General features: G+C 35.6%; 1 protein-coding gene across 4 annotated transcripts in view; it reads right to left on the bottom strand.

Annotated features, from left to right (window-relative positions):
- Positions 1–13,092, bottom strand: part of GART (phosphoribosylglycinamide formyltransferase, phosphoribosylglycinamide synthetase, phosphoribosylaminoimidazole synthetase) — a 37,934-nt gene that overhangs the window by 10,150 nt on the left and 14,692 nt on the right. For all 4 annotated transcript variants that reach the window (XM_061453687.1, XM_061453685.1, XM_061453684.1 and 1 more), the window contains 10 exons: positions 12,307–12,375; positions 10,206–10,331; positions 9,372–9,459; positions 8,877–8,962; positions 8,099–8,267; positions 7,287–7,518; positions 4,900–4,994; positions 3,810–3,919; positions 3,030–3,228; positions 229–477 (listed from right to left, as the gene is read on the bottom strand). In XM_061453687.1, the coding sequence (XP_061309671.1) occupies positions 229–477; positions 3,030–3,228; positions 3,810–3,919; positions 4,900–4,994; positions 7,287–7,518; positions 8,099–8,267; positions 8,877–8,962; positions 9,372–9,459; positions 10,206–10,331; positions 12,307–12,375 (1,423 nt within the window). The remainder of the gene's footprint in view (positions 1–228; positions 478–3,029; positions 3,229–3,809; positions 3,920–4,899; positions 4,995–7,286; positions 7,519–8,098; positions 8,268–8,876; positions 8,963–9,371; positions 9,460–10,205; positions 10,332–12,306; positions 12,376–13,092) is intronic.

Here is a 13,092-nt window from a genome sequence, read left to right as displayed (position 1 = left end):
AACCACAATGTTCTACTTGTTTGGCATATGATTATTTATTTATCCCCCCCCCCTTAATTTCTTTCCTGCATATGTGATTCAAGGGAAAAAAGATGAAAACACATTAAAGAATATTTTTTTTAGTGCCTTAGAAAACTTACAAAAGCAAAAGAACAGATAAAACAATTGTGATATTTGCATGTTCAGAAGTTCAAGTTCTAATGAAAGAAACTGCATGGTAAATGGTACCTAATGTCTGATGACCAGAGACCTCAACCGGAGAAGAGAAATCAAATGATGACTTTTCCACAATCTTCCTTACAAGGCTGTATCCATTGCTGTGAACCCCTGAAGAAGCTACTCCAATGACCACGTCTCCATCAGTGATTCTCTCCAGCTGGGGCAGCATCTGCCCTCGCTCCACTGCACCGACAGCAAAGCCAGCCAAGTCATACTCTCCAGGTGGATACATGCCTGGCATTTCAGCAGTTTCTCCTCCTGTGGGAAACAAAAAAAAGAGAAAGGGGATGTTGTAAAACCGATGGGACTGGTAGGCTTGCAATTTTTCAGTTCTAAATTCATAAGGCATTAACAGAGTAATTTTTAAATTACATTAACAAACATTAAAAATAATTAAAAACATGCTTGTCACAGGCCCTTCAATTGACCAAGCAATACCAAATCAGGAAAGAATGCTTCCTCTCTCACTCTTGTGAATGCAAATCAATCCGATACATTTTAAAATCAAACCATATATTTAGTTTTTCATACTTCCAAATTTCTGTCAGGTTTAATATTCTCCATGCCAAGCTTACAAGATACAAGTAACACAAGAAATTCATTCAAGGACATCAAGGGAACAACATAACTATGTAGTCCCACTTGCCTTCATAAAGTTTTTGAACACAGTGCTATCCTGCTTGCCATTCCTGCCCACAACCTGGCCATCATTATCACTATTTGGGCTCCAAATTTACATGAGTGATGGTGGAAGCTGCAGTTGTGCTCAGTGATTGCCATTCCTCAATACTAGATTCTCTGGAAGCTTTTCCAGGTTTCTAAATAACATTGCTATAATCAACTTTAAAATCAAAGTGTATTTGCTTAGGTACATCTGTTTAAAACTGTATTTAATAACATTTCTGCAAAACCAAGCATGTAGTTAAGCCTTTCAGTACCTTGCTATCAAGTGGTCTGATGAGCTTAAGGTGGCTGAGCTGAATATTCAGTTATTGCAGAAATGCAATGTAGGAATTTAGAAACATGTTTCAAATGAGACTTGTATGAGATGGTACTATACAAAGACAGGCTGTGTGTGTGCACAGTTATATGAATGTGTGAAGCTAGAGCCCAAACTGAACTTTATTTCAATGCTCCAGGCTACAGGAAAGCATTTCCTCCTTAGGTTTAGAGTTACTGCATTATCTCTGTCCCTTCTTTTCCAAGAGTGCCAGAAATTCGGAGAACAAATCATGGTTGTTTTATTTATAGGTTCAGTGGACTTATTTTTTTATTAGCACAAAAATGTATTTGCTAACTCATTTACAATCCCAAGACATTGTTCTTCAGTAATAAATTTAAAACATCTAAAGCCCTCTGTAGTCTTAAAGCCTTACAACTGGAAATAGAATCTTGACATTTCAGTAAGTAATTTCACACCAAGATTTCACATAACATGTACTTATGCTAAAGTATGAATGGTTTGATTATACTGGGTAAACCGAGAGAGCACCTTAAGAAAAATATAAAGCTGACTAACAGTTCATGCAGAAAAAATTAAACCAGAACATAAGTAGCCTCTTGTTAAAAGCTTGTAAACTACCTCAAAATGACACACTCCCAATTACAAAGGGCTTTTGTTACTAACTTTCTTAAAGAATTAGAAAAAAAGAACAAAATTACTGTATTACAAATTATAAAGTGGTACCTAATGTAAGACACTTGAACTGTCATTTTTAGTATCAAATTAAAGGTAATATTTGAAAAATCATGGCAATTCTCCATGTCTGGTTTTATACAAAAAGAAGGAAAAACAAAAATTATGTGAGGAAACAGAACTTTCTGGGTTTATTACTCTAAAATTTAACATTGTACTCCTTTTATAAACTAAAGCCTTATACAAAAGAATGTATTTTTGACTGACCTAGAAATATTTTTATTGAGCTGAACAGTGTTGAAGCTGTAATTTTTAAGATTTGAGAAATATTGTACCATTTTCACAGATAACTAGACTACTGTATACCAGAATACATACATATGTTTTAGTAAAATGTACTGTGTACTTGTATTACAGAGTTGAAAAGGAAAATGTTTAAATTTGAAATTAACATTTTGGAATATGCTCATCTTGGTGAAACAAATCTTCAGCAGACAAAGATTTTTTCTGTTAGTTTTGTAAGTACTGAAACCTGTTTCCTTTTTATGTTTCTGTCTTGTGGTTAATGCCTGCGTCTTAAGTAATGAGCCCCAGCCAAATCTTTTGTTGCATTCATAAGGACAATCTTGGACTTTCTAGTTTTATGAAGCTTGCAGGAACAAACAGCTGTAAGATCTCTACCTTTCCTATTAAATTGGTTAAAATCAGCCAAGAGGTTCAAAAGATAATATGTACACACATAGGTACAGATGCATTCACAGTAACACATATAAAACTTGTTTCTAGTGGAAAACTTGAGGATTTCCTTAGGATAAAGGATAAAAAAGCCTATTTGGTATATTTCAAAATTTACTTGAAAAATACAGAGGATTAAAATACATGAATTATTAGTTTTCTAGATAGCTGTTATTGTTACAAAGTTAAATGAAAAGATACTAATAAGAAAGTTTATATGCAACTTCCTGAGCTAATGGCAACATTTGCATGGAGTACTGTCGCTTTCCAGTGGAGATCATGTTCTCTGACAGGACTGACAGCAAAGACATGTGACACTGTGGGGCTTGTTTTCACTCCTCTGAGATTTTTCAGTAGAGTAGGAAAACAAGCACATTAAAAACAATTATAAATGTGTTGCATCAGATTTTTCATATCCTTCAAAGAAGCATGTTCATACCTAAAAGTGCACATCCTGCTTTTTTGCAAGCTTCAGCTATTCCTGCAATGACGCCCTGAGCTACTTCCACGTCAAGTTTGCCACAGGCAAAATAGTCAAGGAAGAAGAGGGGCTCTGCTCCTTGAGCCAAGATGTCATTCACACACATGGCAACCAGGTCTTGACCTATGGTGTCATGTTTCTTACACACTTGTGCAATCTGCAAAACACATCAAGAGAGAGAAGGAACCCGCTGGTTAGCTTCGAGAAACTGAAATGCAAGCAGTCTGCAATGGAAGGGGATCAAAAACATGCTGTTCCTCCTGATGCTTTATGAGGAGCAGCTTCATTTCTTATCCTCGCTGTGAGCCTCTCCTAACATTTCATTTTAGGAAGTGTTACTTTCTCAAATGGCAAGTACAAAAGGCACTTTACGGAAGGGGACTGGACTGGAAAGGGTTTCATTGCAGTTTGTGTAAACACAATAGCAACTGTATAGTTAAATGTTTTTCCTCATAAGTAACCTTTTTGAGGGTGGAAACTCTACCTTAATGAAATGGAGTCCCCAGTTCCGTATTTAATATTAAAAATGAATTATTTTAAGCATAATTTTAGGTATGGCTATTTACATGCCATAAGCTAAAAGTATATTTAATTATTTTGCCTCAAAGAGGGCAATTTCATTTTTCATACCCTTTTTAAAAAGACAAAGAGGTGTTTCTAAAAGACAACTGGCATTTTCTGCTGAAACATTTTCCATTCTGTGCTATTTCCCTTACTTTACATGGATTTTCACATTACCTTGAGTTTTGTGCCAACACCATCAGTTCCAGATACCAAGATAGGATCTTTGTAACCAGCTGCTTTCAAATCAAAGAGGCCAGCAAACCCTCCAAGTTCTGCATTGCAGCCTGCCAGCCAGAAAACATGAAAATAGTAAATTTTTACTTTCATGGCTTTCTCCAGGATCCCCAACATAAATTTGTCAATATGACTTTGCTTTGTCAACAGGAATCTTTTCTCTGACATTTAGACCCTCTTCATAGAGGCACAGGAGCTCCTAACTTTATGTTTGCTTTGTCTTTTTTCTTCATTACCTAAGGCAATGCAAAACTTTGTGATTGAACATTCAATAATTACTATGACCGATATATTTCACCCTTGCACTTAGTATTTTTATGGACAAAACCAACCAAACAACCAAACAACCCCCCCCAAAAAAACAAACAACAACAAACCAAAGAAAAAAACAGAAAAGAAATTGTAGTAACAGATTGAAGCCCACTGCTTCCTGGGAAAAGATGATATCTAGACATTTTCCACTGAAATTTCTTATCTCTTTGTTAATACTTCTACTTACAGTATATTAAGACTCCTTGTTCCTAAGACTGGGTGTGATAGGTAAGTATATTAGCCTTGAAACTGAAACTGGCTAAATCCTAAGAGTGAAACAAACATGAGGAGAAAATACTATGAATGCTAAGAAATGACTAGTTGTACTAGTGTGTGTGCATGTGTCTATATTTTTCTATGTATACTAATGTTATTTGAAGGTTCTCAGTTAATTTGAAGTAAAATATTTCATAAGTGAATGATATTTTACATCTATCAAAAGTATTGCAGGGACTTGCTAGAGCAAGATATGCCTGAGAGACTCCTAACATCATGACACTCAGGACATATAATTTAGAATAATTTTGTGAATAAAATCTGTAAACTTAATGAAGCACATCTTGAAGAAATCACTGGCATTTGCTTACCACAGATATTTCTTGTGTAATCTAGCAAGACAGAACACATAAATATAAGCATTTGTATCTAGATCAAGATCAAATTATAAGCCTCATTGCCATGAGCTGACTGAAACAGGAATAGAAGGTGCAAGTCTTACCTGACCTTGATGTGGCTGAAGCTAGGGGTTTAATTTTCTGAACCAAAGTATTCCCTGCTGCAATGTCTACCCCACTGTTTTTGTAAGTCAAGCCTCTGTAAGAAGTTAAAAATAATGTTACAACAATTGATTACTAAATTCATAAACATTTTAAAATAATATTTATTTCTTTACATCATTGCATCACAAAGGGATGAACCATTCAGAATCCTATTCTGTTGTCAAGTACCACTATTTCCCTGCTTGTACAGTAACTAGGCTCATAGAAAATGATTTCTAAGTATTGCAGCACTCATTTCAGGCAGGTTCAATGTCTCAAAGGTTAATCTTTTTGCTGTTTGGAACCTGTCCTGAAGCAGGAAGTATTATACCAAAGACAGGAAGTATTACACCAAAGATAGGAAGATGGGAAGTATTATACCAAAGAAACAAAACTTCATGGATCTGCACCACAGAAAATCTGCCATAAGCAGTATTCAAATAGTTCCAGATATCTTGAAGACAACACCAGAGCATCAGGATCATACTCTATCCGGTCAAATACTAAACCAAAATGCATGCAAAAATGCACTGCTAAATCAGAACACCTCAGCACCCTGCAGGATTAACTCAAGTTAGCTTTTCAACACAGAAGTATTACAAATATCAATAGTCCCCTATGATACTTTGAGAGTTTTACAACTGTAACTTGCCTCTTTATCACCTGAAATGATACTACCACAAAACCAACTAGACTTCTTTACTTAAATGGATTTTCTCTTAAAGTATATATTTTACAGTTTATTCAAAAAGACCTAAATTCTTAAGGACCATTTAAACAATCTAGAAAGAAATCTCTGTAAACTCCAGGTGTTTCTTTTTCACATACAGCCATAGAACAAAGAAACAGTACAAAATGGTATATGTCATTTGTCTGTCCATATGATTGATTGGAGACATTAAGCCCATCCCATATTTACAGAAGACTGTTTTCATTTTGGAGATAGTGAATGTAATGACTTAATTCTTAGTTGCATCACACGTATCTCACTCCAGTTAAGAAATTGTTATTTCTACACTGTTGGTGGCATGAACCAGGCTATATGGTGCATCCCTGTTCTAGGTTTATACTGATTTTAGCTCTATGATGTGATTCAGTATTAAGTTTAAATTCAAAGGGTGAAACACACCATTGATTACTGAGGACAAATACAACAAAACAACTGGCTGAAGAGCAGTACTACCAGGAAAATACAATGGTATCTGTACATATCACAGTTCAATAATTTGCAAGACAAAAACAACTTTCAGAAGCAGCTGCTCAGCCTGTGAATAAGACACAAGGAAATACTAGCCTGCAATAACAAGTGACCAAAGTCAGCCCCTTTTAGTCTGGACACAATAAATATTTGCCATATTCTCACCTTAGTTTTAAAGGCACGGTATATACTTTGACTCTCCAAATAAATTTTTTTTTTTTTTTTAAATTTATTTTCTTGAATATTATTATTAAATAAATATTCTGGATTTTTCCACAAAGTGAAATGCATAGGACTTGATCCGCAAAACTGCCAAGAGGAGGTGCATCCCCAACTTTACAGACCCAACCATCACTCTTCCTTAACTATGTGCAACACAGAGTCCAAGTGAAATATGCCTGTCTGTTCTTCCAATTTTAGGATATCTGAGCAAAAGTTGGTGCAGACTCAAGGACAGTGAAACAAGCATTCACTATGCACAGCTTTCATAAGCTAGGGATCCCCCGAGCACACGGGCACTCCAGTCAAGAAACTTGCTGGCTATGGCCCATGAACTCAGTGCTTTAGAGAACAGTTCATTAAAGAACCTTCTTGTCTCACCTTACACACTGACCTGATTTTTTTTCTACTACAATACAAATACCACTTACACATTTTCATAGAAATTTCTCAAAAGATGGACAGCACTTGAGAGAGAAAGAAGACTAAATACAAACACCCTTGTTCATTTAGTAAGTTTATTGATGATAATTTTACAATATACTAATCAGTATACACTGGCAGCAAAAATGGAAGTCTTACTAATATGCTTCATGGACTAAAAAATACTCTATTATCAAAAGTTATGTTTTGAGCTTATTGAAGCATAGGCAAGCAGATACGCTTCATATTAGGTAAAACTGAGGTAATCCTACATGCTTGTCACTGTAGCTTAACCCAGATTTGAGAGAATGAGAATATGGACGAGAGAGCCATCAAAAAGTGTGTTCCTTCCTTGGTTGGTCTTGCTTAGATTGCTTACACAGATGTTAGCTAAAACTTGTCTAGATTTATACATAGTATCAACATCAGTTTACTAATGTAAACTAGTGAGGCCCTTAAGTCCCTTTTACATCACTTATTTGCATTTCAAATACTTCAAATATCTACCTGGATTGTTTCAGGAAAGCTATAGCCCGATAACCAATGTCCTTTCTATAAATGGCACCCTTGAAGTGTATGGCTGCTACTCCCTTGTTGGCTTCTTGCAGTGCTGTCATTAGATCCTCTTTAATAGCAGTTACTGTAAGGACTCTTCCTCCACTAGTCACCACTTTGCCATCCTTCAGGGCTGTGCCTGCATGGAACACCTGCAATCCTAGTTGCTTAGCCTTAGAAAGTCCTGTGATTGTTTAAGAAAATAAAAGCAGAAAAATAAATTTATTAGAACATCCTCTATTAAATTACAAACAGTTATTCAGCACTGATTGACTATGTCTAGAAACTACAACTGAATTCAGTGTGAACATGTTGGAAAACAGGAATAAATTTGTAAAACCTACATTCTATGGAGAGACAGGTCTGCTACTTTTATGTTCAGAGACAAAGAAAGAGGTATTTAGCTGAGACATCTACATACAACCTCTAATTCCAGCTGGATTTTATACTTCACTGACATACAAACCACAGAACTTATCAACATCATTATGTAAGAATCAGTGATCAGTCCAGAACTACTTTACTGTAACACATATGAAAGAAACGCTAGAGAACTTAATAATACAGTGTAGAAAATACGATGGGTGCATTAACAATAAACGTCAATGTGTGAAAACTAATTCATCTTTTCCTTACCCATAGCCACAAGACCTATAGTTTCTATGTGTCTGTGTTACACTGATACACCTTCATCCAGCAAAAGAGAGAATGGAGAGAGATCAGGAGAGAAGTCAGACTTCTGAGGTTTCTCCTGCTATATTTACCTGCTATTTCCAAACCCTTCGGATATGGTCCTGGATACCCTTCGCTAGCCATGACCACCGTCACAGCTGCACTGTCTTCAAACCACACTGGCATGGAACTAGACAACTTTTTATTGATAACTGCTTGCATGACTTCATACAAATCACTTTTCAATAGTGGAAGAATTACCTACAAAAACAGAGATCAGCAAATTCAAGAAAACAGTATAAATTGTTATATTTTCTCTCACCAACCTTTTAAAAATACTAATGCAACTGTAAAAATAACATTAAATATATTTATATAGTGTATTTTCACACATATATACATAATGTGCACAATCTGTGTACCTTTAAAAATACTATTCCTTGAAGGTAATTTTGGAGAGTAAAAGATCTGCTACATACAGAGGAGAAAAAAGTAGACAACAAAGAACCCTATTTGTTCTGAAGAATTAAAATGAAGTGGTTTGTTCCACTTATTAACAGGGAGTGGGGAAAAGAAGTGTTCGCTTATAATAAAGTAAAAAAAGAATTCAAGTCCATTCCAGAAAAGATATGAAAGTGCTGAGTTTCACTCAAGCTTACCCTTGTAAAGCCCATCTTTGAGTATAACCTGCTGAAATCTTCTCTGGAATGGAACAATTTCATAACAGACCTTCTTGAGTAAACTCACCAAATATTTTAAATCTCAGTCAGCTAACTGTTCATCTGAAAGTTAGGTAAGAATAATAGTAGATGGCAATGGACTTTTCTCCTCCCATAATGCCAAACTGTATCTACCTACACAATAACTCACCTGACATTCTGGGTCACCAAATCTGCAGTTAAACTCGAGAACTTTAGGTCCATCTTTGGTAAGCATTAACCCAGCATAAAGCACACCTAAAAAAAAAAATTATATAAAAAGCCATCTAAGCAACTGCATAGGTCATATGTTTCATATTTGTAATAGCACTGAAGCACACTTCTGCTTACTTAAAGGTAGGATGTTGACACTTGAGAAGTGTTAAAAAGAAATCAGGCAGAAACAGTTGTGGTTACAATTTTGCAGCTTATTTTCAAATGTTTTCCTCTCTGTTCTTCCTTACTTCTCGATTATCCACCATTAATAAAAATTATATCCATTGATTTCAATGGTCACTAAATCAAGCCACTGATACCAAACCCAGTCTCCAAATAAATCAAAGTTATTTTCCTTAACTTACAGGGTGAGTTAGGCCTATAAAGAGGACAAAGTAAAAAAAAAAAGTCTTTCTCCTTATGATTAAAACCCCCAAACTTTTGTACATACCAAAATAGGGGACACCTTCTTTCCTCATGCCATCAACAGTTTTTTGAAGAACAGTATCTCTTATTTTCTGCAGTAAATCTTTAGAAATCTAATAAAATAGGATTAGAAAACAGTGTTTGTAAAAAAGGGAGTGAATGATTTTTCCTACTCTGATGGCTAGTCTTTTTAAGAATCAAGCAGAATACTTGATGTCCTGCTTACTCCAAAGTGTTTCATGCTAGCTTGTTATAGAAAACTAGTATTTCTTTCTCTCTCCTGAGACAACACCATTAAAACAACTGTTTGCATTTCTTCAGACACTTTTCCATGCTTAGATCTATATGTGTACACAATCAGCCTGGCTTCACTGGAACAAACCATTTGCACAGATTGGAATTTAGAGAAGGTGCCCCAAAGACAAATCAGCTGGAAAGTACAATGATCAATGAGCACATTTTATTCAATAAATAAAATTAATAGTTTTATAGAATAATAACCCCCTTTTTCTAAATAACAGCCCATATCCCCCCCCCCAAATCACTGGCCATGACGTAGGTTAAGAGAAAACAAAGTAAGTCCTTTTGCAAATAGAAGTTCCTTGCCAAACGACCTTAAACCACAACAAAAATTCATCATTAGCTTAGTTCAGCACAAGATAAAAATGTGGTTTTAAGCACCTGGTTCAGTACTTCGTAACATTAAAAAAAAAAATCAAAATATAAAGTCGCAGAAATAACATATCCACCCTTCCACTTCCTCCTGTTCATCATGTGGAACTGAAAATTCACACATGCTTTCCATGCTAGAGCTGTAGCACAGCTGTAGAGGAGCATCTCCTTATCAATACATTTTTACCTGAGGTGCTGGGGAATAAGCTCCCATCCCACCAGTATTAGGGCCTTCATCTCCATCCATTAATCTCTTGTGGTCCTGGGCTGGAGGCATGGAAGCAATTGTGACGCCATCAGTGAAACATAAGCACTAGATAACAAGGACAATAATTAAAACTCCAGTGTATGATTAAAATTAAAGCGCAAAATTACAAGTATATTTGATTTTCAGTGTTGCAATAGATATTTAAGAGTATAAATTCTGTCTCCCTGACAAAACAAACTATATTCTGAATGTTTCCCTTTCCCCTCAGGAAGAAGTGCCTCATTTTTTACTACCTTGCTATGAAAATTACCTTTAATGTAACACATAAAAATTACAACATAGCATCGGTACTGAAAGAAAATACTAAAAAGGTTAAAAAAACATTTAAAATATTCATGATGGAAGCTATTTCCTCCCTCACCTTCCTCCCCTCCCTGCCCTGGAAGGAAGGCATTACATTCCTTTCAAGATTTCCTGTTCCTTGATAAAACTATTTAATTTTAAATTATTTATAAATCACTTATATAGCAGATGCTTTTAACCTCCTTATATTCATAATAACAGGCCTGCTGGAATCTTCTGAACCTTAATGATGATCTTCACTGACTGGACTACTGCTAGCTGTACTCAAAAACATTTTAGAATGCTAATTAAAAAAACAAACAAGGACTTCCCTACATAACCTGAAAATGCCCAAATACTAATATATGAAAAACTGTTAACAATTTTTGGAAAGTGAATTATTTTGACAGCCAAAGAAAGCAGCATGTTTTTCACATCTCCATCAATTATCACAGAAAAAATCCCCTTTAAACTGCATGTTTGTATTATTGTATTAATTTACAGTAAGTATTTTAAGGACTAATTAAGAATGTTATATATTTTCTACCACAGAATGAAGATCTGGATAACCCCCTAGTTCCTAAACAGGTCGAGCCAACCAGGAAGGAGTAAGCACGCCTTGCGCATCTGATTTCTTCGTAACAGGCAGGAAAACAGACTATGCAAAGATTGGCAACAGTTGGAGGTGATTGCTTGCTTTATAAATACCATCACCTTCAAGATGAATGTTCACAACATCCAGCACAAGTCAATTCCAGCTCCAGGAGCTGGGAACCTGAGCTGGTACTTGGCTTTTCTACTTTATGGGAAGCAGGTGTCAAGTTGCTCTGACACCTCAAAACACAGGCTCTAAATTCTCCTTTTCTCTTTCAAACTCCACTAATCACATCAGATATACTTTTTTAAACAAATGAGCTGAATTAGTTTAAAATGAAGGAAATGTCCATTCTGCATATGTAGAGTAAATCAACGCTGTCAAAGTATTCAACAGCCTTTGGTTCTGGGTCCCTTGTCCCCAGATGCACTTCCACATTGCAGCTTCTAGTCCAATGAAACACATTAAAAAGGATCCAGAAGGCGCCTATCTTCAGCTGATTGTTCTCTTGCTCCAAAGGAGTTTATGGCTCCCTCATCATGCAGTTCAACCTATTTCCTTCATCAGCAAAGCTGATTAAATGAAGTCCCCATGCTCCTTTGCTCCGAATCACTCCTTGCTTTGCTCTGCACTTCGCCATCCTGTTACTTATACTGATTCAAATGACACTGGCCTTTAAACCAGAACACAGAAAACATATAGGGTGATGGTGCCGATTTTGAAAAATGATCCTCAGATTGTAGCTTCACAAAGAGGTAACTAGTACAACTGAATCAAAGGCAAACAATAGTGAAGAGGTAGGAGTGTGGAAGGGAAGGGACATCTTATGCTGTCTTTGCTGTCAGAAATACTAACAGAACTGCATGTTCAATGATACTCAAAATTTTTAAGGTTTGGTATTTTTTTCCATGTGGCAAGAGTTGATTACTGTTTGAGTTATTTTTATTTATTTTTTTTCAACAGACTGCAGGATGTTTGGTTCTTAACACAGCTGTCTTTAATTAACATAATTAAATTTATAAACAGATAACTGTTTTTAAGTAATAAAATCCTACACATCCCTGCTGTAGGTACTTATGCAATATTTCCTAAAACAGTTTAGAACAGGTATAATCAAAATGTTATAGTGAGATGCACACTTACAGAAACTTCTTCTCCTTCAAGAAGTTCTTCAACAACAACAGTCTCCCCAGCTGTGCCAAAAGTCTTATCCTACAGTAAAACCAAAATCTCTTTAGTTCTGTTTCTGTCATTTTAAACTATCCAAAATGCAACAAGAAAAAATATTTCTGCTATAGCAAGAAAGGTGCAGCACAGTTTTAAGACTATTAATCCATTCTCCACCCTCGTTATGTCAAAAATGGTAAAATCTTTTCTCCTCTTTTCTGTTTATTCCTAAATAAATGCAGATTTTATGTGTCAATGTTTTTAAATTACAGATGGTATTTATAACTTACTGAACAATTCCTCATGCTCCAGCTTCTGAAGTTTTGACGCATTATACTAATAGCAATGACTATCAAGTCTATAATCTGAACTTTTATTTTACAAGAAAGCGCCATTCTATGGAACACATTGGAAGAGGGGAATATTTTCATATTTCAATGCAATGTTTAAACACTGACTGCATATTCAGGCAATTAAAAACAACCAGCCCACACTGACAAGGTAATTTTGGGGATCTGTAAGACTCTCTGACATACTTTTCAATTTTTGGTCAAGATACTGAGCCACTTGTTAAGACATATATTTGTCCAATAACCATACACACATAACAAAATGTGAGCGTAGACGCTATCTGTATTCTGACTCTTGAAATACAAGTGTCAAATAACACCTACGAATCAGGACAGCTCCACTGCATTGTAACATGCTGCGCTGCCAACACCAGCTGAGGACCTGACCTGTATGCATCTTATTTTCCACCTC

Source organism: Pezoporus flaviventris, unplaced genomic scaffold (genome assembly GCF_033815535.1).
Source record: "Pezoporus flaviventris isolate CSIRO_AGI_PZ_B2104156 unplaced genomic scaffold, CSIRO_AGI_Pfla_v1 ptg000015l, whole genome shotgun sequence".
Taxonomy (NCBI): Eukaryota; Metazoa; Chordata; class Aves; order Psittaciformes; family Psittacidae; genus Pezoporus; species Pezoporus flaviventris.
Note: the sequence above shows the minus strand (reverse complement) of the source record. Positions and strands in the feature narration are given on the sequence as shown.